General features: G+C 40.7%; 1 protein-coding gene across 1 annotated transcript in view; it reads left to right on the forward strand.

The window, feature by feature from the left end:
* LOC124258748 overlaps positions 1 to 18,887 on the forward strand; it is a 57,888-nt gene extending 39,001 nt beyond the window's left edge. The window contains exons 3-5 of the mRNA XM_046692830.1: positions 5,514 to 5,593; positions 5,734 to 6,109; positions 18,737 to 18,887. Of these exons, the coding sequence (XP_046548786.1) occupies positions 5,536 to 5,593; positions 5,734 to 6,109; positions 18,737 to 18,887 (585 nt within the window). The 5' untranslated portion in view covers positions 5,514 to 5,535. The remainder of the gene's footprint in view (positions 1 to 5,513; positions 5,594 to 5,733; positions 6,110 to 18,736) is intronic.
* Positions 18,888 to 27,221: the final 8,334 nt, after the last annotated feature.

Consider the following 27,221-nt stretch of genomic DNA (forward strand, 5'->3'; position numbering starts at 1 on the left):
TGATGCATATGACAAATACTGGGAAACGAAGACAAATATTGGATAGCGAATACAATAGCAAGTCCCAGTTGATGTGTTATTCCATAAAAATTACTTGACATTATTTGACCATGTTGACAGTTGACCAGTGACCATGCTCATGATCTCAATCACAAGATTGTCTGGTCCAGACTTGATTACAGACCGTAACTTGATTATAGACAGCCGCCATATAGCTGTTTAATGCCATAGAGTGCGGCATTAAACAATAAACAAACAAACAATGTAAACAAACAAAACCAGGGATGAGCTTTAAAATATAAGAGTGTTGGCTATTATCCTGTCCGGCTAGGACAAATTCCCTTTTTGCATATCTCATTTTGTTAAAGGTCACATGCAACGTAAAACACAACTTTGCAGATCCTGATACCTTTCGGTATGGACTTACCGAGACAAAGCGTCAAAAATGCAAATTCAACTTATAAAGTTGAAAAATAACGCGATGAAAAAAAACGTGCGAAATCGGAGTTCAAACGTTTCACTAATTTTCCCCAGACTTTTCTGGGGAATACGGGTTTCAACAGCTGGGCTGCGCTCATAGCACGTGCGCAGTGCAATAGGTTCGCGCAACTTGGAAGCGGGCTGTCTGGTGAATACTCGGTGAAGGCTTTGGTGTGAGCTATTTTCATAATGTTTTGTTGATATCTCACAGGCGCGAGCTTTTTGTATGTTATGACAGTAAATAAACTGTTTATATAATTTCATTTGTCTATTTCACCACACGTTCTTCTACCGAGTCACTTTCTCAGTTCGATACTTAAAAGTAATGTCATTATTTAGCGTTGACACAATTTCTAACTGTGATATAGATATGTCGCTGTCACAGACAAAACTCAATGTCTTGTTTTATTGACACCTGTGTGTCTGCCTGCCTGTCTGCTAATGACAATATTCAATGCACAACTTCGATCACTGACCACATGCAATTTGAACTTGACACCAATCAGGCTATACACCATAAACAAAACGCATTGATTTATGGCCCGAGTTCGGTCTCTGTCACATTATGTAATTACACAGACAGGCATGTGTGATACTTGAACACATGACATGTTATGATGTCTGTTGATTGCAAAATGTTATACACAAAAAATGAGTATGTATTTACAAAACCCAACATCTCTATATATACACACACAATGAGCCGTGAAGGCGGCATCTGCTAATGAACCAGCCGTTACACCCACCCGCTCTGACTGGGTTCGGTATCCCGGCTGCTTCGTTTCGAGGGAGGTAAACCCAAGTACAAAATATTGCACTTTTGATTTGCGATTATACGCTTATAATTTTGTTTATTTGTTTTTTCATAATCAGCGATGCATATTATATGTCATGAAGAAGTGATAATTGTGTTTTAATTATGTTTGATTTTTTGGTTGCATGTGACCTTTAAAGAACACCTGAATTCAAGTAAAAACACACCTTTTAATAAAATCATCAATATTCAATTCTAGTGATCGACGAATTGAATTCATTAATGAATACAATTAAATTCACAGTATTTGTGAGTGAATAGTAACAGCCCTAGTAAACAGCTATTATTTCTTTCAATCCTGTTTGGAGCAAATTATTCAAGTGCTTGTTTGAATTACAATTTAATGCATTTCTAAACTGTGTTCTTTTTTATTGATAAGATTTGATTTTGTTCATATGCAAACCCTTGTGCCATGATAACCTTTTGTGCTATATTCACCTTTAGAGGTTTATATTTGCTTTAGAGGGAATTTGTTGTGAGGGAATAAGCTTGCAAACCAAAGAAACCCCCAAGTTAAGTATCTGTTTGTGTCCAGTATTTATTTGATGAATATCATCAGTCAGTTTATGCATCATAATAAAGTATAAACACAATTACCTGGTACAGCCTATGACAATGATTGTAATCAGAGAATTATGAATGGACAGTAACCAACATAAATCTTTCTGACAATGTGTCATACAATTTTAAGCAATGAAGTGAAGATATACTTGCATTTGGTAGAAAATAGTGCTGTTACGATGTTATTAAGCGAGATATACAAAAATTGAATATATCCAAGCCAAGCAGGATAACATTCTTATATTTTTTTTGACAGCAGTGTGGTCACTGGTCATAAACACTTTCAATATTGCCAAAAGAATAATACATCAACCGCTGACCTCTTATTGTATTTATCCCCCACAATGCATTTTGTAGGGGTTTAAAATGGACTCCACCGGTGCGTCCATCCGTGCACATTTGTCTTTTCTGAGCAGAACATAAAAACCGTTCAATATTATTTACCAAACTTGGCACATAGATAGATATCTGGTGGTGAACTTGTGCCTTTTTGTAGTTTTGGACTTCTGAATAAGATATTTTTGGTTTTTCCATGGCAACAAGTTTGACTTCGACTGAAATTGGTGTTGGTGTTCTTTTCCAGAGCAGAACTTTAAAACTGTTCAATATGTCTTCACCAAACTTGGCACATAAATAGGTCTGGTAGTGAACTGGTGCCTTTTGGTAATTTTTATATAGTCAACGCCTCACCGTCTGTTTGTGCGCCATCAGTCTGTAATCATTTTGTTTCTGGAGCATAACTCAAAAACTGTTCAATATTTTTCAACAATAATTGGTATATATATCAAACAAAACCATAAGTGGTGCCTTTTGCTATTTACAGAGTTTTGTCATTTATATTTTTCTTGATTTCCATAGAAACGATTTGGACTTAGTCTTGAAGGGAGGGGTAGGCTTCGTTTCCGGAGCATAACTCAAAAAATCGTTAAAACAAATTCTGCAAAGATTGGTAGATATCTCAAACAGAACCTAAAGTGGTGCCTTTTTCTATTTACAGATTTTTGTCATTTATTATTTTCTCAGTTTCCATGGAAACGATTCGGATTTAGTCTCAAAAGGGGTGGGCTTCGTTTCCGGAGCACAACTCGAAAACAGTTCAATATCTTTCAATAGAACTTGGCAGATAAATGAGGCAGATCTTGAAGTGGTGCCTTTAGCTATTTACAGATATTTGGCATTTATATTTTTCATGATTTCCATAGAAATGATTTTATACTAACTGTCAGATGATTTGTTCTTTCAAATATGTTGGGGCCAGGGGGATATGTCATATGATGACTCTTATTGTCATTGATATTTTTCCCGGTTTCTATGGAAACGATTCGGACTTAGTCTCAAAAGGGAGAGATGAGTTTCGTTTCTGGAGCACAACTCGAAAACTATTCAATATCTTTCAACAAAACTTGGCAGATATATCAAACTGAACTTAAAGTGGTGCCTTTTGCTATTTGCAGATTTTTGGTGTGTATTTTTTCATTTTTCTTGGTTTCCATGGAAACGTTTTGGCTTTGAAAAAAACAAGTTGGACTTTAAGTAACTGTCAGATGATTTGTTCTTTCCAATTTGTGGGAGCCGGGGGGATTTGTCATCTTCTGATGACTCTTGTTTATTTCTGAATAGGATATCATTTCCATGGCTTTGACTGAATTTGGTGTTGGTGCTTATTTACGGAGCAGCCCGTGAAGGTGCGGGTTAGAATATTGGCCTTCAGTAACCCATGCTTGTCGTAAAAGGCGACTAACGGGATCGGCTGGCCAGACTCGCTGACTTGGTTGACACATGTCATCGGTTCCCAATTGTGCAGATTGATGCCCATGTTGTTGATCACCGGATTGTCTGGTCCAGACTTATTTACAGACCGCCACCATATAGCTGGAATATTGCTGAATGCGTCGTAAAAATAAACTCACTCACTCACTCACTCACTCACTTTTACGGAGCAGAACTTTAAAAGCATTCACTATTTCTTCACCAAACTTGGCACATAAATAGATCTGGTGTCTGGTGGTGAACTGGTGCCTTTTGGTAGTTTTGGATTTCTGAATAAAATATTTTTTGTGTTTCCATGGCAACAAGTTTGACTTCAACTGAATTTGGTGGTAGTGCTCCTTTCTGGAACAGAACTTAAAAACCTTTCTATGCTCTCCTTCCACTTTGCTATATACACGCCAAAACATTTGACATAGTCATAACTAGTTGACATATTCATGAAGAGTGTTTTGCCATTGCAGGGGATATTGATGACTTTGTCTGCTTGTGATATGTATCAGTTCACCTTGCTGCCACAATATATGAGTGATATTATATAGCATAACTGTGAACAATGCATTGTAAATAAGTATGATAAACACATAAGTAAGATACATACTAGGTGCAAACAATACACATTACTTACATGATCTTGGATATTTAAGTAAAACATACAGATAGTCTACTTTTAATACAACTTAACAGAATAACAATAAACCAAATAATACACAAATATTATCTCTTATGACCATATCTTTTATATATAAACTATTGTTGATAATCAACAATCATATGCATGCATACTGCGCGCAAAAGTGTTATGTGCACTCACACAGTGCAGTGTTACCTTGCTTAAAAAATACCTGTGAAAGATCCAGGTTAGAATTGGTCTTCAGTAACCCATGCTTGTCGTAAGAGAACACATAGAGTAATTATTCAGAGAAATATTCATTTTTGCACACTTTTGTTGTGAATGTACAATAAAGTATAAAAATGATAACACATAAAACAATAATGACTTTGTTTCCATGAGACTGAATTTTTGTAATTTTAATTTCTGAACTGACATAAATGTCATGAGTCATTGACATTATTATTCCCTTGACCTAAGAGTATATAGTACAAATGTATATAGTTTGAGGTCATGAAATGGTTCCATGTTTAATTAATCCTTATTTCAGTGATATGATTAAGACCGATTCACAGGGTGAAGTCATGTGCGAGTTAAACAGAAAGTTAGAGGGAGAAGGACTATCAGCTTGATGAGTTATGCCAGTATATGAGATGTAACAATATCTGTCATCACAGAAAAGTCAGATGAAAGTACAAACAGTATCATTCTAGCATTGGCTAAAGATATCAGACTTGATTTACTACTTTGTGAAATACAAAAAAACACCACAGGATTGGGTAAAGGAGACAGCTTTATCAAGAGATTGCTTACTTGTGAGAAGCCTTGATACCAAAGCGTTCTAGATTTTATTCTAGTATGTGTTAGGGACCGTTCATAATTTATGGCTAGGGGGGGTGATGATGATTTTTATGGAGAAGCATGTACAATGTGAATGAGCCCCCTAAAATTTATGTACCAAATAAGTGACCCCCCTGCATGTCATGTACAAAATCAATGACCCCCCTCCCCTTCCCATAATTTCTAAGCATAATTTGAAACATATTTTTATATACAAAATTGCTTTTTTTCTTTTCCCTCCCCTTAGGTGAACCCCCGAGCTCCCCAGAACAAAATGGGTGACCCCACTTAAAAATCATCATAACCCCCTAGCCATAAATTATGAACGGCCCCTTAACAACAAAGCTAAAAAAACATTCATAATCTGCAGAGAAGTAGAGTAAACATGATGAATGTGAAATATTTGCTTTAGTAATTTGTTATGTTGTTTTTGTTTAGGTCGTCTTCAGTTTACTGCAGTATGTCTTGCCAAAGTGATGGAATGGATGTGAACCAGCAGAATCAAGTTGAACAATTTGGTATGTGCTAATATTTTCTTATTAGACTTTAATCAGAATCGTGTTTTTTACAGCATTATAGTTATAGGACATGTAACAGGACTTGAACAAGAAATGCAAAATAAATCACAGTCTTTAAGTGTTCTCATGAATTCTTCCAGGTTTTAGTTCAAAGCTGAAAGTTTACATTGTGAGTGAAGATGAGGAAGAAGATGAGACTGAAGTAGAGGACTATGGGTCTATCTTGGAATGCTTCAGAGATGTAAAGGAGCTGAATAAGTTGTTGCCACAAAACATCAAAGTGGTGTCCTTGCAGCAAGAGCGGATGACATGGAAGGTGTCTTCACAAGAAGTCTTAACACAATGGCTTGAGGCTGTAACAAACAGGAAACTATCAAACTTACTCACTGAATTTGCAGTGGACAGGGGACTTGGGAAAAGGCTCAGTCTTCAAACTGGATATCGTCTTGACTTTGAGATATTCTTTGAAGCAAGGGACTTAAAATACAAGGCGAAGAAACATTTTCAAGAACTTAGGTATGCTGATAACCATGTATTTTTCAGTTCCTGTCTTTCTAGTTTAGACTTTGTGATAAATGATGTAATTAGCAACTGTATCCAATCTGCAGGATGTATTTACACATTTGAAAAGAATGGAAATACAATTCAAAACGTTTAATATATTCATTATTCATTTCCATTTCCATACTATAATTTTGTGTGTTTCCATGGCAACACTTTTGGCTTTGATTGAATTTGGTGGTAGTGCTCCTTCCTCGAGCATAACTTTAAAACCTTTCAATACTCTCCATCCACTTTGCCATATACACACCAAAACATTTGACATAATCATAACTAGTAGACATATAGAGTATTTTTCTATTGAGGGGGATATTGATGACTTTGTCTTCTTGTATAGATAAACATTATGTAATGAATTCACAAGACAAATGGATCTGGAACATGACATGCCTGTGTTCCATAAAATGATGGTATTTCATTCAGTTTTTCAGTGAAGTTTTTATCTCAACTGAACAGAGAGTTCAAATGAGATTCTGTCATCTGTTTTCCATCCATCCAACCCGTCCCTCCATTAGTAATAAGCCCCTATTAAGCCCTTATTGCATGTTTATCTGGCACACTTTAAAACTGATGTGCCAATAGATGGTGCAGTGCCCCATGCCTCAAACGAAAACAGTAATATCATCATATTCCTGATTTTATACTGCAATGGCCTTTATAAAAAAAAAAAAAAGAAAACAAAGGGTGGAAAATGTAAAGTTTTACTCTCAAACAACATGTTTCCGCTGTCACCCATAAATCAGGTCACATCTTGGATTTGGTTCTCACCAAAGAAGACTGTGGATTAGTGAAGAGTGTGACAGTTGCTGATGAGAATATTTCTGATCACTTTGTTGATCATATCGATAGACTAGAGGCATTAACATCGATGATTTTGCATTTGATATTGAAACCTCCGAAGTGTTTGACCGAGTTTCTGATGCAACAGATGTGAATGGCAAATTCCTCGAGTTTGATGAAACACTTGAGCAGATTCTTGACAGTCATGCACCTCTGAAATCCACAGTAGTTGTCATACGCCCCAATACAGGATGGTATCATGACAATATCCGTGACTTGAAAAAGAAGCGCCGTGCCGCTGAAAAGATTTGGTGAAAACACACCTAGAAATTCATTGTCAAATGTATTGCAATGCTCGCAATATGGTGAACAGTGAATTACGTTCGGCAAAGCAGGCATTCATCTAGAAAAACATTAAGGAGAGTAAAAACAATCCGCGGCAACTACACCTTCTCCTCAGTAACCTGCTCAAGCGAAATTCTAACTGTTGTCTTCCTGAACACAGTGATCTGAAGAACTTAGCAGAGGAGTTTGTGAAGTTCTTCCCCAGTAAATTTGAAGATATTCGAAGTGATTTGCAAAGTAGACAGGAACTGTGCACCATGGTCTTTGTTGAAGTTCCTGATTTGAAATTGGTCGTTTCTGCAGCAAAAGTGAAAACATGATCTCTTGATGTTCTGCCCACCTGGCTCACAAAATCCACATTTTCTCATCTACTACCAGCTGTGTTGGACATTTTCAACTCTTTTCTTAGTTGTGGTGATCGAAGTACCAAGTGTCTATAAACAGGCTATAATCACACCACTGTTGAAGAAACCAACACTTGATGCAGACAATTTCAGAAACTACAGCCCAGTGTCTAATTTGTCCTTTCTGTTAAATGTCTCAAGAAGATAGTCTCAAGATATGACTTGATGGAGCCCTACCATGACTTGATGGAGCCCTTTTTTGATCTTTCCAGTGCTTTTGATACTGTTGATCACCAAATTCTTGTGCAGCGTCTGAAGGTCAGAGTCGATATTGATGGAATTGTCCTTGACTGGATACGTCCTTACCTATGCAGGAAAATGGATGAAAAGACACTTTCCCCACGAAGGCAACGACTTCGGCAGGAGGAAGCCTCGAGGCGTCATCGCCTCCCTTCCCGAAGAAGGTCCAGGGAAGAAAGAGAGGAAGAAGAACTGGAGGCCATGTCTGCACTGAACAGTGATTGAATTTATATTGTAAACGTCGCATTATTTCTATTGTATTTGTCGCATTTTTGTTGCAACTTATTGTAAGTGTGAATGTGTGTGTGAAAAGAAATATGGGAATAAAATTGGGAATTTTACTCTTAAGGGGGGAGGAATGTAGGAAAGTGGGTTTTTTGTTGGGAATAAAAGTTATTTTCTTTTCACATTATTGGGGTTGTAATATATATATTTAGTGGGAAGTTTTACGTAGCAGTTTTCGGGAGTAAGTGATTTCTTCAGAGGTTGCTTGTAGTGTATAAAATTCCGCTTTTTACCATCGTTGGGCTGTAAAATTCCGTTGGGCTGTAAAATTCCGGACAGTTTACAGTCACGGCATGCGCTGTCATGCTGTTCGGATTGCCGTGGCCCGGTGTGTTTTCTGTTTGCATTCCGAGTGCGGTATGGTAGAGCTGTCATGATTGGTCGGCTGACTCCATTGCGGGCCAATGGGAGTTAGGCTACTTCTCCCGGATCAAAGGTTAGCGCGCGGGGTATTTAAGGGCCTGTAACGCTCAGAGAAGTCGCTTGCTTTTGCATGTAGAGTAGGAGAATATTTAGTGGGTTGGGGGAAACGATAGGATTAGAGTAGGCTTTGTATGTAAGAATTAAATAGTTAGGACTTTCTTCTTTTTCTTTGGGTTTCATAGACTGATAGTTGTGAGTATGTGTGATGCTGGCTTCTGTTTATTTTGTTGAGTTTGGCTTAGTTTGTTTTTATTAATTAATAAACTGTATTTATTTGGAAAATCTGAACTTTGTTCTTATTTTGTGAAGAATCTTTAACAATGACTTGAACAACCATAGAACCTGAAATAAGGTCCATGAAAGGTTCCGTTCTCCAGGTACAAGATTAACATCTAATTAAAAATACACAACGCAAAGTCCACAACGGAGAGCGTTAAATAACAACATCGAACCTTGATATATGAACCTTACTGTCACTGGGTGACCTCCCTCAGCGGAGGTGCCTTTTACAGATTTGGTGCCGTGACCCGGATTGTTTTGTCATTTTCTTAGTGAAAACTGATTGATTCTTGTCAGAATAAGTAACATTGTTTCCGTAAGAAAAAAAAAAGGAAAAATCCCCAAAACAAGTAAAGTATTACATTTTGTAGTTTTATTATGTGAATCAAGGTCTGTTTCATCATACAGGTATATCCTGTTGAAACTGATTAGAGGTCATAAAGTACATTCATAGAGTACGTTTAGAAGCAGAATTGTAAAGTTCTTGGTTTTGCAGCATCTATAGTCAAACAAAATGGCATCAGGGGAGACACGTGATTTATATTCCATGGCACATGATCGGGTTGAGTCCCCTCCAGATAATCTGGACCATGCTCTTATTGACTTGTCAGATTTAGGTCAAGTGGGATTTGCAACCTCTACACCTAATGTTTGTCGTTCAGTTGAAAACATTGGTTCCTCTCATCCACTCCCAAGTGTTAGTACACAAGCCGGTAATAGTGAGATAATGGGTATTTCACCATCTATGAATGAAGCAATGCTGAATTTTCAGAAAGGGTCTGCTTATGGTTGAAGTGATAGACAGGATAGACGTTCTGTACATTTTGGTGTTCCATTTGTAGATAGACACTTTGACAGGCAGAATGAATTCTGTAGATACAATCAGAGGGCACCTTCAGCAGCAGGGTTGGGTCCTGGTCCGATGTCGAATACTTCTTTGATAGATTCTAACTGGACAGGTGATAGGGTTTATCATAGTGATTGTGATAGCTCATTTGTGCAACCATTCGTGACGAAACCTACCCATCGTGAAGTTAGACCGGATACTTTTGATGGTAAAAGTTGTGAATGGCCGGATTTTCTTGTTCATTTTGAACAAGTTGCTGCATGGAATGGGTGGTCTAGTGGAGAAAAAGCACAACAGTTAACTATGTGTTTACGAGGTACAGCTCAAAAACTTCTCAGTAGCCTTACGCTATTACAGTTGAGTGATTACAGTGCAATTAAAGGTGTACTAACTCAGAGGTTCAATCCTAGAGAAAGAGGTGTAGCTTTTCGGACTGAGTTTAGGAACCGTAGACAGGGCAAGGATGAGTCGGTGGCTGACTATGGTTACCAGTTGCGGAGATTGGCACTTTTGGCGTATCCAGATGCCACCTTTGTTTCGCTTGAGCCACATGTCATAGACCAGTTTTTGACAGGGTTGTTGAATTTCAATATGAAGAAACACATTGCGTTTGCACATCCCCAAACATTAGAGGAAGCAATTGCTCATGGTGTAGAGTTTGAGGCAGTTGAGGGACAAAAAAGCAGGAAACCTGAAACGTGTGAGCGGATTGCCAGGGTTTCCGAACCAGTGTCAAATGAGGGTTTGACTGTGGATGCTGTTGTCAAGTTGATAGATCAGCGTTTAGAAATATTTGCGAAATCATTCCAGAGGCCAAGGAAATTTGCATGTTATGTTTGTCAGGATCCTGGACATATGAGAGATAAATGTCCACATCTAGCTAAGTTAGACTTACCTGGACCTGCTGCAGCAAAACCAAATGGGGAAACTAAGTCAGGCTGGGATCGAGGCCGAGATTCCAGCCAATGTCAAGCAGAATGTTAGGCCGACTGAAAGTTGCACTGCAGGGAAGAGGTCATCACATGTGGGAGAAATGCGTTCAAGTATGCGAGAGCCAGTAGTATTGCGTGCTAGTACTAGTGGTAAATCATGTCTTTTTCTGGATATTGAGCTTGGGTCAGACATATGTACAGTACTTGTGGATACAGGTTCTCCTGTTTCAATACTGTCATATCAGGATTTCCAGAAGTTGGGTCTCAGTGATTCCACTTTGAGTGTCGTTGGTAGGGACATTTTCACAGCAAATGGTACTCTGGTTCATGTGTATGGTTGTGCAACATTTGAGTTTACTGTTGGTAGAGCACAGTTTGTGCAAGAGTTTGTGGTTGCAGACCTAGGACATTTGAGTAGTATCATTGGTATGGATTTCTTTGAGACGTATGATTGTGAAATCAAGATCAGAAAGAAGGTGCTTAGTACTTCACAGGGTAAGCTCAAGCTTTACAGTCAGAAAACATACAGCTGTTCTCGTATTCTTGTACAGAACAAAGTTGTTGTTCCTGAAGGTGCAGAAAGATTTATTGAGTGTAAAATGGTAGGTCCCTTTTCATATGAACATGGTTTGATTGAACCAAATAACCAGTTGCGTAGTAGAGGTCTTTTTGTGGCTAGGAGTTTAGTTAGACCTAAGGATGATAAGGTTGTGGTTTCAGTTTTAAACCTCAGTAACAAGGGAGTATCATTGAACAGCTCGTCATTAGTTGGTAACATCAGTGCTATTAGACAGGTGGTTGAGTGTCAAAATCAAGAAGTTGAAACAGTCAAACAGGAACTTCCTTCTCACTTGCAGCCTTTGATTGATAAAAGTTCAGAAACCCTTTCGGTTGAACAGAGACAGGCTTTGACTCACTTAGTTTCTGAGTTTGAGGATATTTTTGTTGGTGAGGACGGGAGATTAGGACAAACCAGTGTGGAAACTCATAGGATAGACACTCCTGGAGCGGTTCCCATTAAGCTTCCTGCTAGAAGAGTGCCTTTGAGTAGGAAACAGGTGATAGAGGATGAAGTAGACAAAATGTTGGAACATGGTGTCATAGAGCCTAGTGATAGTCCGTGGTCAGCTCCAGTTTGCTTAGTGACTAAGAAGGACGGCAGTTGTAGGTTTTGTGTGGACTTTAGAAAGTTGAACTCTGTCAGTACAAAGGACGCATATCCTTTACCTCGTATTGATGAGACTCTTGAGACTCTGGGAGGTTCCAAGTGGTTCAGCACGCTGGACTTGGCTAGTGGATATTGGCAAGTAAAGATGGATCCAAGGGATAAGCACAAAACTGCGTTTGCCACGCATATGGGGTTGTACCATTTCAATGTCATGCCGTTTGGTTTAACTAATGCACCAGCTACATTTGAGAGGTTGATGGACAAAGTTCTTGGAAAACTTAGGTGGAAGAAATGCCTGTGTTACCTTGATGACGTTATTGTTTTTGGGTCAGATTTCAGTGATGCTTTACTAAATCTGAGGTTGGTTTTCACACAGTTACGTCATGCAAACCTTAAGTTGAAGCCTAAGAAGTGTACACTCTTTCAAACAGAAGTTGCTTTTCTAGGTCATATTGTGTCAGAAGAAGGGATCAGATGTAATCCTGATAAGATCAGTTCTATCGAAACCTGGCCAATTCCTGGAAGTCGTACTGAAGTTCGAAGTTTTTTAGGTCTGGTGGGATATTACAGGCATTTTGTGTCAGAGTTCTCTCACATTGCATTTCCCTTGGTTAGACTAACACGAAAAGGTGTTCCTTTTGTATGGACAGAGCAATGCGATGAAGCATTCAACCAGTTGAAAAAGTGTCTTGTGACTTCTCCAGTATTAGCATTTCCAAAAGATGAGGATATGTTTATTTTGGATACTGATGCTAGTGCTTTTGGTATGGGAGCTGTTCTTTCACAGATTCAGGATGGTGAAGAAAAAGTACTTGCTTATGCCAGTAAAACTCTAGGTCCAGCACAGAGAAATTATTGTACCACAAAAAGGGAGTTGTTGGCAGTTGTCACATTTTTTAAATCTTTTCGACACTACTTGTTTGGTAGAAAGTTTTTGCTAAGGACTGATCATGCTCCGTTGTTCTGGTTGAAAAATTTCAAAGATCCAGAAGGAATTCTAGCTCGATGGTTAAGCATCATTGAGACTTATAACTTCCAGATTCAGTATCGTCCTGGCACAAAACATCTTAATGCTGATGGTTTATCTAGGAAGCCGTTACGGAAGTGTAGTTTTGAAGAGTGTCCAGACTGCAATGGTGACAGGAGAGATAGTGTCAAGCCAGTTTGTTCAGGGTGTTTGGCCATGAATACAGAATTAGTTAGAGTATCACCTCTTACACATGACAGTGCAGCAGGTTTAGATGTGTCAACTGATGGGAACATCCTGTCTGATTCTGGAGTTGGTTCTACTAGTACGCCTAACTGGATACCGGTTTGGACTAGGGACGAGCTGTTAGAAGGTCAATTAGCAGATCCAGGTATTGCCCCTGTCTTGAAACTGATGAGGGAAGGATTGCAGTGTCCAGTTAGGGAGGATATTACTGAGTGGTCAACAGAGGCAAAGACTCTGTGGGGTCAGTGGGATAGTTTGGTTGTGGAGAATGGACTGTTGTATCGAATATCAGAGTCTGATATTTTTGATAAACAGTTGACACTGATTGCTCCATCACTTGTTCGAAATAGCATTTTTGAACAGTTACACGTGAAACGTTGTGCTGGTCATTTTGGTCGAGACAAAACATTATCTGCTATCAAGTCAAGATTTTATTGGCCAAATATGTCAAAAGACATTGTGTTGTGGTGTAAGTCATGTTTGTTCTGTGCTCGCTGCAAACCTGGCCCAGGTAAAGGCAAGTCCAAGTTGAGGCAGTCTCAGGTCCGACATCCATGGCAATGTTTGGCAATTGATATTGTGGGTCCTTTACCGGTTACCCGGAATGGTAATGAATACATCATGGTTGTAGGGGACTATTTCACTAAATGGAAAGAGGCATTTGCTATTAGAGATCATACAGCCCTTACTGTTGCTGATAAGCTAGTCACCGAGGTATTGTGTAGATTTGGTTGTCCAGAACAGATTCATACCGATCAAGGTAGGGAATTTGAGTCACACTTGTTCACAGGTATCTGTGATTTGTTAGGTGTGGAGAAAACCCGTACGACTCCTTACCGACCACAGTCTGATGGATTGGTAGAACGTTTCAACCGTACTTTGAAGCAGATGCTTTCAATTTATGTCCATCAGGAACCATTAGACTGGGACGACCACTTACCATATCTCCTTATGGCTTATAGGGCTAGTGAACACAAGAGCACCAATTGTACTCCTAACTTGATGATGTTAGGTAGGGAAATTCAGTTGCCTATTGACGTGATGGTGGGTCATCCTCCAGGTGTTCAGTATCCACTGTGTCCTGTTGCATATGTTCAATGGTTACAAGATGTTTTTCAGAAGATTTTTCAATTTGCTTCTGACAAGTTGGGTGTTGCTGCTGCAACACAGAAGCGAAATTATGACCATGGATTGAAAGTTCGATCATTTCAGATTGGAGATTTTGTTTGGAGATGGTATCCACCCAAGGCCAATCGAAAGCTAGGTCTTGGTTGGGATGGTCCATACCTGGTTATCAGGAAAATCTCTGAAATAACGTATGGAATACAGAAGAGACAAAATTCACCTGTATCAAATGTCCACGTGGATCATTTGAAGCCTTTTGATTGTCAACCTGTTACTTGGAACTGGCTAAGGGATACAGAGTTATCTCTGTCTAAGACACTGGACGACACAAATCCAGTTGTGTCATTTTCCAGGGATGAGGAGGATGAGTCTGATGAGGGTGCAATCACCAAGTTATGGGACAAGGCATCTGAAATGAAATCACCAGTACACTACCTCAGTATAGTAGGCATCGAAGGCAGTTCTCCACCAACTTGGGGAACCTGAAAACCTTATGGTTGTGTATTCACCAAGTTAGGTCGTGCATGTGAACAGATGCGTTTTGGTGTAAAGGAGGAGAACCTCGGGGTATTTACAACTCATGTATATGCAAGACATATATATAAACAGTACCTTTAAACAGTATGGAATATTTTGCAAAAAGCTAGTTTAGAACAGTACAAGTATTTACACTAGTGAGTCTAAACTTTTGATGGGTAGTATATATATATGCTACAGTATGGTTTTTTTTTTTTTTTTACCAAATAAATTCTTAAACGTGTTTGAGTTGTTTTAGTTGTTGATGCTTGTTTTCTTTGCTTTGCTTCGTTTTTGTTTGTTGTTAATATGCTTATTGGGAAGTTTCCTTCCTTTTCTCGCTTTCAGCGATGGAAACGCTCGAGATTATGGTTTCAGAGGAAGAATCGAAGGCATTCTTTGATGGAGAAAGACCCCTTTGGACGGATGCAGGGATGCCATGCCCGGTCTCCGGGTGTGGAGAACATGTTTTCCATAAATATGGAAAACTCTTGGATCATCGGCTGAGCAAACACAAGCCTCATGTGACACGTTTTTGTTGTTCCCTATGTGGGAAGGATTTCGCCAAGTTATCATCTGGGAGGTGGCATACAAGGTCACACGATGGACACGTGACTGTTTCCAGGGTTCAAGCTCCCAATCGGCAATTCATGGATCCTGGAGCAACGTGACTCCCAAGGTTGGCGAAGCCAGAAGAAAAGACACTTTCCCCACGAAGGCAACGACTTCGGCAGGAGGAAGCCTCGAGGCGTCATCGCCTCCCTTCCCGAAGAAGGTCCAGGGAAGAAAGAGAGGAAGAAGAACTGGAGGCCATGTCTGCACTGAACAGTGATTGAATTTATATTGTAAACGTCGCATTATTTCTATTGTATTTGTCGCATTTTTGTTGCAACTTATTGTAAGTGTGAATGTGTGTGTGAAAAGAAATATGGGAATAAAATTGGGAATTTTACTCTTAAGGGGGGAGGAATGTAGGAAAGTGGGTTTTTTGTTGGGAATAAAAGTTATTTTCTTTTCACATTATTAGGGTTGTAATATATATATTTAGTGGGAAGTTTTACGTAGCAGTTTTCGGGAGTAAGTGATTTCTTCAGAGGTTGCTTGTAGTGTATAAAATTCCGCTCTTTACCTTCGTTTGGCTGTAAAATTCCGTTGGAATTGTTCCTTTCCCGGACAGTTCACAGTAACGGCATGCGCTGCTATGCCGTGCTCGGATTGCCGTGGCCCGGTGTGTTTTCTGTTTGCATTCCGAGTGCGGTATGGTAGAGCTGTCGTGATTGGTCGGCTGACTCCATTGCGGGCCAATGGGAGTTAGGCTACTTCTCCCGGGTCAAAGGTTAGCACGCGGGGTATTTAAGGGCCTGTACCGCTCAGAGAAGTCGCTTGCTTCAGGACATCCTGACCGAACAGTAAGTCAGGAGGTCTTCCTCCTTTCCTTAGGTTTTGTGTAGGATTATTTTGCATGTAGAGTAGGAGAATATTTAGTGGGTTGGGTGAAACGATAGGATTAGAGTAGGCTTTGTATGTAGGAATTAAATAGTTAGGACTTTCTTCTTTTTCTTTGGGTTTCATAGACTGATAGTTGTGAGTATGTGTGATGCTGGCTTCTGTTTATTTTGTTGAGTTTGGCTTAGTTTGTTTTTATTAATTAATAAACTGTATTTATTTGGAAAAATCGGAACTTTGTTCTTATTTTGTGAAGAATCTTTAACAATGACTTGAACAACCATAGAACCTGAAATAAGGTCCATGAAAGGTTCCGTTCTCCAGGTACAAGATTAACATTAAAATACACAACGCAAAGTCCACAACAACATCGAACCTTGATATATGAACCTTACTGTCACTGGGTGACCTCCCTCAGCGGAGGCACCTATTGCACCTACATGATGGGTCTCAGTCCGTCAAAGTGGAATCTGTACTCTCCGCTGCATCACCACTCCACTATGGCGTTCCCCAAGGATCTGTCTTCAGACCATTACTATTTAGTCTGTACATTCTCCTCATTGGTGACAATGTCCGAAAACACTCACTGAAATTTCATCTCTGTGCTGATGACAATCAGTTATATCTGTCAGCGGAGCCTAACCTTGCTGAAGATTGTGCACTGAAGATACAACAATGTATTGCTGAAATAAGAGCTTGGATGATGTTATCACGCAGTCCGACTCTGCAAAAAATCTTGGTGTCATCAACAATGTCATTAGAAAATCAAATCAAATCACTCAGCAAAGGATGCTTCTACCACATCTTCAATATTAGCAAGATCCGAAACCCCTTAGGTTTCAACACGGCCCAGCTTCTAACGACCAGCCTTGTTCTCTCTAAACTTGATTACTGCAACTCCCTCTATTACAACATTCCTCAACAGCTCCTTTCACAACTCCAATGGATTCAGAATTCAGCTGCCCGTGTTGTTGCCCATGCACCACACTACCAAACTGGACACCTATCCTCCAAACTCTTAACTGGCTTCCTGTATCAAGCAGAATTCAATACAAACTTCTTCTTCTTACACACAGCTGCATCTATGAAAACATTTTTTCTCAATATCTTAAAAGCCTCGTTCATCTCCATGTTCCAAGCCGACTGCTCCCCTTGTCAACCTCCCTACTGCTTACACAGCCTCATGTCAAAACAGTCATGGGATCAAGAGCGTTTTCTGCTGCAGACCCCTATCTCTGGAACATTCTACCACTTGCTCTAAAAGAAATAGAATCTGCTGACGCTTTCAAAACTGCCCTCAAAACTCTCTTTTCCGTAGACATTGTCTACAATCTTTTCTCTTTATAGCGCCATTGAGCAATATCTTTTGGAAATAGGAGCTCTATAAATCAATTATTATTATTATTATGTACAGAGCCTCATGATTCTATTGTCTACATAGCATTACACATTTTCTGTTGCCTGGGAGTTCACAAACATTTTACTTCTTTCCTCCAGCCAACATGGTGAACCTTAAAGTTTGAGATGATGTTGAGAACTTTTGATTTGTTCATTGTGAAAAATCTTTAAGGATCTCTATCTAAGTAACAACAAGGCAAATGAATGGCCAGTAACCTGTTTAACTCTCCCTGCAGCTTCACTTTCCTTTCTTGGTGGTTGAATTCTCATCCTATTTAGAATGTGCCTGGTGAGCAACCGAGCCTTGATGCTTCTTCCTATTAACAAGTTTCACTTTCCAATCATTACATGCCGTGGTGATATAGTCGTCGCCTCATCCGTCCGTCCGTAATCATTTTGTTTCCAGAGCATAACTCCAAAACCTTTCAATATTTTTCAACAAAAATTGTTAGAAATATCAAACAGAACCTAAGGTGGTGCCTTTTGCTATTTACAGTTTTTTGTCATTTTCTCGGTTTCCATGGAAAAGTTTTGGACTTAGTCTTAAAGTGGGCTGGGCTTCGTTCCCGGAGCATAACTAAAAAACCGTTCAATATTTTTCAACAAAACTTGGTAGATATATCAAACAGATCCCTAAGTGATACCTTTTGCTATTTGCAGATTTTTGGCATATTTATTTTTCCTGGTTTCCATGGAAACGATTCGGACTTAGTCTCAAAAGGGAAGGGCGGGTTTCGTTTCCGGAGCATAACTGGAAAACTTCTTCATATCTTTCAGCAAAACTTGGCAGATATGTGAGGCAGATCCCAAAGTGGTGCCTTTTGCTATTTGCAGGTTTTTGTGATTTATTATTTTCTCGGTTTCCATGGACACGATTCGGACTTAGTCCCGAAAGGGAGGGGTGGGCTTAATTTCCGGTGCACAACTCGAGAAGCGTTCAGTATCTTTCAACAGAACTTGGCAGATATATTAGGCAAATGTTGAAATGGTGCCTTTTGCTATTTACAGATTTTTGGCATTTATATTTCTCATGATTTCCATTGAAATGATTTGGACTTAGTTTAAAAAAAAGTCAAGCTGGACTTTAAGTAACTGTCAGATGATTTGTTCTTTCAAATATGTGGGGGCCGGGGGGATATGTCATCTTCTGATGACTCTTGTATTTCATTTTTACAACACAGATCACCTCCAGGACAAGAATCCAAAGGGGAGCCACCTTCAAGCCCTGCACTGTTGAAGCCGTTTACAACTCCGACAACAGGAACTCTTACACATAATGAGGTACTAGCATACTGCCATATTATTATTCTATCCTGCTCAATAGGTTGCTGAGTGGGTAAAGAAGACGGTTAGCCTCTTCACTGGCCAGATAAGTTAAACTGGGCCAAGGTAGCCTAAACATGTGGCTCAAGATCAAATTATCATACTGCGAACAAAATAGTCAAATTGTATTTTGGACCTTTATTCATATTATGACTTATAGAAGTATTGTATTATCTATGGTTTGTGTATCTTTTACAAGGATAGGTCTAAATGCTATAAGTAGCTTATGTCAAACAAGACATTGTGTTTATGACTTGGCTACCCCACCGCCCCCTGTGTTTATGTAATGAGGAAATAAAATCGAGGTAGCTGACAAGTAGTGCAGTCTGGGCAGTGGGGTAGCCTTGTGGTTAAAGCGTTGGCTCGTCACGCCGAAGACCCGGGTTCGAATCCCCACATGGGTACACTGTGTGAAGCCCATTTTCTGGTGTCCCCCGCCGTGATGTTGCTGGAATATTGTCGTAAAACCAAACTCAGTAGTCAGTCAGTCAGTAGTGCAGTCTAAGTAAACTTAGGCTCAGTATTATTCGTTACACTGCTATACTGAGTCTAACAAAACCTAGTTGAAGGTCGCGTCAGCTAACCTTTTGGATGACCAATCAGAACACAGCTTACCAAATAGCAAAAGTTAACATTTGCACATACCATTTGAACCTTTACTTCAAAAACTCAAATAATTACGAATGCTATTTCCGCTTGATCGCTTCCGAGTGATACACGCAAAGAGTAAACAGTCACTGAGTATAGCGTTTTTGTCAATATTCAAGGATGTCATCTTGCGAAAATATAAGCAAATAGTAACCATGTCATTAGAAACCCATAAGCGTATATACTGCAGGTCAAATATCTGTGTTTTATGTGGCTGGATTTTCGTTTGTTGATGGATCAGTGTCAGCGACCAGGGAAGAGAAAATCCAAAAACTGTTTTGTAAGTCCTGCCGAACCCTAACAAGTAGTTGTTGTCTGATTGGTTAAACCATTCGTCCGTGTCGGGTTTGATTGGACGGTCATAGGTCGCTCAAAGGTTAGCTGACGCGACAATCTACTAGGTTTTGTTAGACTCAATATAGCAGTGTAACGAATAATACTGAGCCTAAGTTTACTTAGACTGACAAGTAGTGATAGAGGAGCCTAAATCAAATCAAATCACTACGCCATAGTGCCATTAAATAACAATCAAATAATACAATTTCAGATCCAGAAAAATTCTCAAAGCTGTTTTTTTCCCACCTTTATACAATAATCCTTCATCATAGATTGAAACATTAATAGCACTGACTGAGCAGTATTTAAGCAGTTTAAGCCTTACACTTCATGGCATTGAAGTACTATTGAGCATGCTCCTTCCATATGATTTCCTGTCAGCTTTCCGACTTGATTAGTGATATAAATGATATAACTTGTATACTGTGAGAAGCAATGTTAACTCAACTCATTCACTCACATATGTAAATACAGTTAATAAAACAGTGTCAGAGGCAGTTAAAGAAGTCAGTGGCAAATCCACAGCCAACTAGTGTTTTGGGTGAGACATCAGATTCCTTTTTAACATAAGATTGGTCCCATTAAACCTTCAGCTAGACCATGTTCTTCAGCCACCAAGTTGTCTACCATCACTTCCAGAGACAAGAAGAATGTTTTGCCCACCAAATCTAACAAGCCTCCTACTATCAAGAATTGGGATGATCTGATAAAGATTGTCAGGCTGAAGCACAGATAGCACTCCTAATATGAACAGTTTAGGGTATTTCAATGTCAAATTTGAGAGAGATGATCATGAGGAACATCAACATATGCATAAGGAATGATCATAAGATTTGGCTAGTGAAGACTATCGTCTCTCCCAAGATCATCACCTGGACATTCAGATAATGCTGGGCAAGACAGAGATAAGGCATGTTGAACGCCTACACAATCCCCTGTTGATCATAATCCAGACAGCCAGGATCTCCTTGAGCATCGGCTTTCCCCCTATCGATAATCATACACAAAAGATCAGAAGAATTACTCTTCACCACATCATTCATTCTGTCCAGGGGATTGGAGCAGTCTGATTTCATTCGAACAATTGTTATACAGTGGATCGAGAGGATCGGACACTTGTCAATCATTCTACAAGGAGCCGTGATGCTGATACAGTAGACATGAGGATTGTCATTCACCCAAAGATCTTACAACAGGTCTAACACTCATCTCAGTATATCCTATATATACTGCCATCAATCAAGGGATCACTACAGAAGAGATTATAACCAGGAGCCAGGTTGGGAACGTTTGACCTTCTAGGTCTACCTCATGCAGTCGGCAGGATAGTATTATACTGGAACAGGATGGCCAGTATCCATGAGAACTTCCAAGCTGTATTGGATTTTTCACTTCCTTGATTCCATCACAGCGTTACAAAGATAGGATTTCATTTGTCTACTTTGGAGGATCAGTTCAAAGAACAACTCTATCAGCAACCTTGGTTGCCTCAGTTGCTATTTGCCACCCATCGCCAATCTATTGCTAAAGATGTAGTTCAGGTTATATAGCAGGAGATGTCCTCAAGTTACACCAGCAAACATTAGAGGGCAACCAGAGTGTCAGGAGAAAGTCAGCTTATGCTCCAGTTCATTCTGACATGTACCGGGGCGGTGGGGTAGCCTAGTGGGTAAAGCGTTCTCTCGTCACGCCGAAGGCCCGTGTTCGATTCCCCACATGGGTAAAATGTGTGAAGCCCATTTCGGTGTCCCCCGCCGTGATATTGCTGGAATATTGCTAAAGCGGCGTAAAACCAAACTCAGTTAGTCAGTCAGTCAGTCCATGTTAAATTTGGACTTTGTCCGAAGCACTCACTCACTCTGACATGTACCTTACAAGAGAAGCAAGCTGTACACCACAGTCCTTCAAACCCAGATTTTATTCACCAGTCCTTCCAGTTCTGGAGAAAGACAAAGTGCGCATGATTTTCAGCATGAAAATCTTCAGTGTGCAGTACCTTCTTCCTGTGCCTGGCACCCTTGAAGAGCAACCTCCTCGTGGTGGGTGCTGGGTAACGCCAATGGCTCTTCGCCCTCGTGTGGACCCGGGGTCGAATAGGTCCACAGCACCCCATTGCTGGTTGTAAGAGGCGACCAAATTGGGCAGCCCGTTTGCCGTGGGTTGCATCCCTGTGTCGGCAGAGGAAGGGAGTCTGGTGGTTGAGGATGACGGAACCGGCAATAGTGTTCAATCATCCAACACACCACTTCCACCCTAACTTTGCCTAGACGGGTGGTAGAATAAGCCCGATTCTACAAATCGGCTGGTCACGCCTTGCCCTGTGCATGGAATGTCTATACAAAATTTGGTATTACATAACACTTTTGACCATGTTCAAAATGTTAACTAATATTTTACCAAAACAAATTAGCCTCGCAGACCCATGCACAGAAGGCGGTGGCTCATGGGCCAATCTGGTGATGCTGACCTCCGATTTCTGTACGTCTCCAATTGATTGTCATGGACAGAACCATCCTGACCTTTAATCTGGTAGGCAGCTACAGCATTTCATGTCAAATTCGCTGGAGTATAACACCCCTTATCCTAGTCTTTGCAGCTTGAGACCCGCTGCAGTATAAGATCGTCCTTGTTGACACTCCACGGTGGGTGGGGAGAGGGATGCCGAACCACATTACTAACGACATGGCTTCCAAATGCCCCCGGTTCAAAACGAAGACACATGGATACTTCGACAACTCCTCGTCTGACGAGAGCACGCCCCTCCGACCTGACTACTGGCCACGTTTCCTGATCATTGGGGCTTTGTGACAAGCAACCTTTGCAATTGAACCCTTTTGCAATCTCCAAAGGTATGGCTGGTATCTGCTGAGAGGTTGCCAATGTTACAAAGCTTAGATCTGGCTCTCTCTGATAGAATGTACCCGGAAACACCAATCACTAAATCTCCTCAAAATACAAGAATTTGTCAATATCAAGGTCGCTGTCTCAGCACACAAAACACTTAGCTCGTGTAGAGGCATTGTACGGGACAGAGCTCGATGCCTGTCTGACATGACTGAAGAACAAATTGTCAAGGAACTCTCTCAGCAATCAGTCACAGCCGTAAAACGATTCACCTTCAAAAGGACGGTGTTGTTCAACCAACGAACACCTATCTCTTCACGTTCGCGCGAGCAAACATTTCCTGACTCGATTAGAGGCTGGTTATTGTAGCATTGGTGTGGAGGTGTATGTCCCCAATCCACTCCGGTGCTACAACTGCCAAAAAGTTTGGACATGGATCCAAGTCCTGTCGTTCCTCTGCTGTTTGTTACCGCTGTGGTGACAAGCATGAGGGCAACGACAGTACTAAGGGAAGTGAAGTGCACAAACTGCGGTGGTAACCATATGGCCTCTTCCAAGTTCTGTCCAGTGTGGAAACGCGAATCCGAGATCCTCAAGATCAAGCACAAAGAAAATATCTCCTTTCACGAAGCAAAGAAGAGGGTTGCAAGTTTAACTGCAGCCCCTTCAACCATCACCTACTCTTCTGCTGTCTCCCGTCCTACTATCACTACTGCAACCATCTCATGTCAGACCGACCTGACATGGATCGTGTCTTCTCAGCCAACTGAACTCAACACAACTCAGCCTATCTCAGCAACTCCATCTCCAACGCCAAAGTCAAAACCTCTTGAATCACAAACACCAGAACAAATGCCAAAACCAGAAACAGAAACTGCGCGCAGAAAAGAAAAAAAGTGGCTAGAGAGACTAAAACAACTTGAACAACTGCCAAACACAAAACCAAAGGCCACCTCTCCTTCAGAGGTCCCTATCGAGGTCCATAACTCCTTTGGCCCCTCTGGATATGGAGGTAACTCCAACTCCACCTCACACCAATAGGAGTTCATCAAACGCTTTCTCACGTTCACGTGACATGTCACCAGTGGAAGCACCATGAATCCACAAAACATGATCCAATGGAATTGCAGAGGACTTAAGAATAATTATAATGAATTACAGCTATTGATTCAAGACTTCAAACCATCCGCGTTTGTCTCCAAAGAAACCTACCTAAAAAAGGACCGATAAATTCGACATCCGTCGGTACAGTTCCTACCACTCCTTTTCTCCTCCCGGTGTAAAAGCTACAGGAGGCACTTCTATCCTGGTGAGGCAGGGCGTCCTTCATAGCCCCGTTCCACTTAAAACCAACCTACAAACTGTTGCTGTCCGCATGACTCTGAACATAGGGTTTACACTATGTTCCCTCTATCTCCCTCCCACCTCAACTGTTCGCCTATCAGATCTTCAGAACTTATATGATCAACTCCCGAAGCCCTGCATAATCATGGGCGACTTCAACGGCCATAACCCCCTATGGGGGAGTACTGATACAAATAGTAAGGGAAAGGTCCTTGAAGAGTTTCTCTCAAATAATGATGTATGCATCTTCAACGATGGATCAAACACCTACCTCCATCCTGCCACTGGATCATACTCTGCTCCTCGATCTATCACTTACAGATTCTAATCTTTTAAATGAGTTTGAATGGTCGGTCCATGACGACCTTTGTGGAAGCCACGACCACTTCCCAACAATTCTTACTCCTATCAACCCCACGGATGAACCACCATCAACAAGATGGAATCTTACTAAGGCCAATTGGCCTTTATTCCAAACCCTATGTTCAGAAAAACTTAAGCCGGACAACTTCAGGAATGTTCCTGACCCCATGGAACTATTTTCAGACGTCCTAAATGCCATCGGAGACAAAACTATTCCAAAGTCCTCTGCAAACCCGCACATACGCAAACCACGGTTTGATACAAACTGCAAACAAGCTAGGAAAAATAGGAAGAAGGCGGAAAAATATTTCCGAAAACATCCTACAGTGCATAACCTGAATGCTGTTAAAATGACAAATGCCAGGGCAAAACGTACCTTCAAACAAACTAAACGCCGGTCATGGAGGAAATATGTGTCAAATCAACTCCCCGCACACCCATGTCCAAGGTGTCGAACATGATTCAAAAGATTAAGGGCAAGGGGTCAAAATCAGGAGTTCACCACCTGAAAGATGGTGACTCCTCTCTAACAAACTTGGCGAAACTTTGGCAAACCACTCCTCCTCATCAAATTATAACCCTCAGTTCCAGAAATACCACACCCAACAAGAAAAGAAACCAGTCAATTTTAACTCTGATAATGGGGAGGATTACAACAAAACGTTTTCCCTCCATGAATTACGTACTGACCTAGGACAGGCTCACGACACTGCGGCAGGAGCTGATGAAATCCATTATCAGCTTCTGAAACACCTCCCTGACACAGGCTTGGAAACACTCCCAAATATATTTGATGACATCTGGACATCCGGACACTTCCCCTTTGTGGCACAATGCCATTATCATCCCTATACAAAACCCGGCCGCGATCATACTGATCCCTCAAACTACCGTCCTATATCCCTAACTAGCTGCGTTTGCAAAACCATGGAGCGCATGGTCAAAAATCGATTAATCTGGTACTTGGAGACCAATAACCTCCTCAGTGACCTCCAATGTGGTTTCGAAAAACCGAAGTACCATTGACCATCTGGTGCGTCTCGAATCATTCATCAAAACTCCATTGTCAACAAAACAACATACCGTATCTATCTTTTTTCGACTTAGAAAAGGCATATGATACAACGTGGAAACATGGTATCCTAAAAAGATTTACACGAGTTTGGATTGAGGGGTAGACTACCTCAATTCATATCTCAGTTTTTAAATAACAGACAATTTCAAGTTCGGGTGGGTTCCACACTGTCTGACTATTTCAACCAAGATCAGGGCGTCCCCAAGGCAGCATCCTGTCTGTCACACTTTTAGCATCAAAAGTAACAGCCTCACTAACGTTCTGAACAGTTGCGTTGATGGGTCCCTTTTCGTGGATGACTTCAATATTTCATGTCGTGGTAAGAACATGCACGCAATAGAAAGGCAGCTACAACTCTGCCTTTAACAAAATCCAAAATGGGCCAATGAAAATGGTTTTAAGTTTTCAAAATCCAAAACAAATTATATTCACTTTTGTCGTAAATACAAACCACACAAGGATCCAGACCTAACTTTAGATGGTACTCCCCATCAAGGTAGTAGAAGAGGCCAAATTCCTTGGACTCATATTCGACCACCACCTGACATTCTTACCACATAAAATATTTGAAAACCAAGTGCCTGAAGGCTCTAGACTTGCTAAAAGTAGTCTCAAATATACAGAGGGAGGGATCAGACCACCCTCCTTCACTTGTACAGATCATTAGTTCGCAGTAAACTAGATTATGGCTCCATTGTCTACGGTGGAGCCTGCAAAAGCAATTTAGAAAAAAATTAGACTCTATCCACCACCAAGGGCTGAGGCTCTGCCTAGGAGCTTTTAGGACCTCTCCGGTAGACAGTCTATATGCGGAGGCCAACAGACCTTCCCTTGAACAACGCCGCATTAAACTCTCACTGCAGTATATCACTAAATTACGTTCAAATGGGTCCAATCCAGCATACAATTGTGTTTTCAACCCGCTCTATGAAAACTTATTTCCTAAACTGCCAAGCCTGGTTCCACCACTTGGAATCAGGATCAAACCACACATATCTGCAGCTAAAATTGATCTCAACATCATTTGCACCATACCGACTTCTGTCCTCACCACCCTGGCAAATGGTGAAACCACAGGTCGATCTTACCCTCACCAAACTCAAAAAGTCTGAAACAAATCCCTTTGGTGTTCCAACAGGAATACAGGAACCAGTTACGTTCGAGTATAACACTCCACAGATCCATTTTCACAGACGGATCCAAGGACGATGGCCAGTTGCCAGCGCTACAGTCATTGGGGCCAAGACTGTCTCCTCTAGGATCCCCGACAACAGTTCCATTTTCACCGCTGAAGCCAAAGCTATCTTCTCAGCTCTGACCCTTACATTCAAACAGCAAAATCAGTCCAAAACTTCATCGTTTTTACAGATTCATTATCCTGCCTTCAAGCACTTCTAAACGTGACTTCAAGTCACCCAATCATCCTGGACATACTAGAACTGTACAACAACCTTTCTACTGGCCAATATGACATCGTCCTCTGCTGGTTGCCGGGTCACGTCGGCATAGCAGGTAACACTAAGGCCGATGCTGCAGCAAAGCAGCTCTTGAAAAGCCCCTATCTCCACTGCTAATCCCGTACAGTGATTTCAAACTCACTTATCAAAAGCTATACTCTCGGGGCCTGATGCAAAAATTGGGACACTCAAGTTTTCAGTTTAGTGCTATGACATTCTCTGTTCCAAAATGACAATGTAATGAATGTGTGTCTTTGAAACGAAACCACTTTGTAC

Source organism: Haliotis rubra, unplaced genomic scaffold (genome assembly GCF_003918875.1).
Source record: "Haliotis rubra isolate DU_JTF1 unplaced genomic scaffold, ASM391887v1 Scf70, whole genome shotgun sequence".
NCBI lineage: Eukaryota > Metazoa > Mollusca > Gastropoda > Lepetellida > Haliotidae > Haliotis > Haliotis rubra.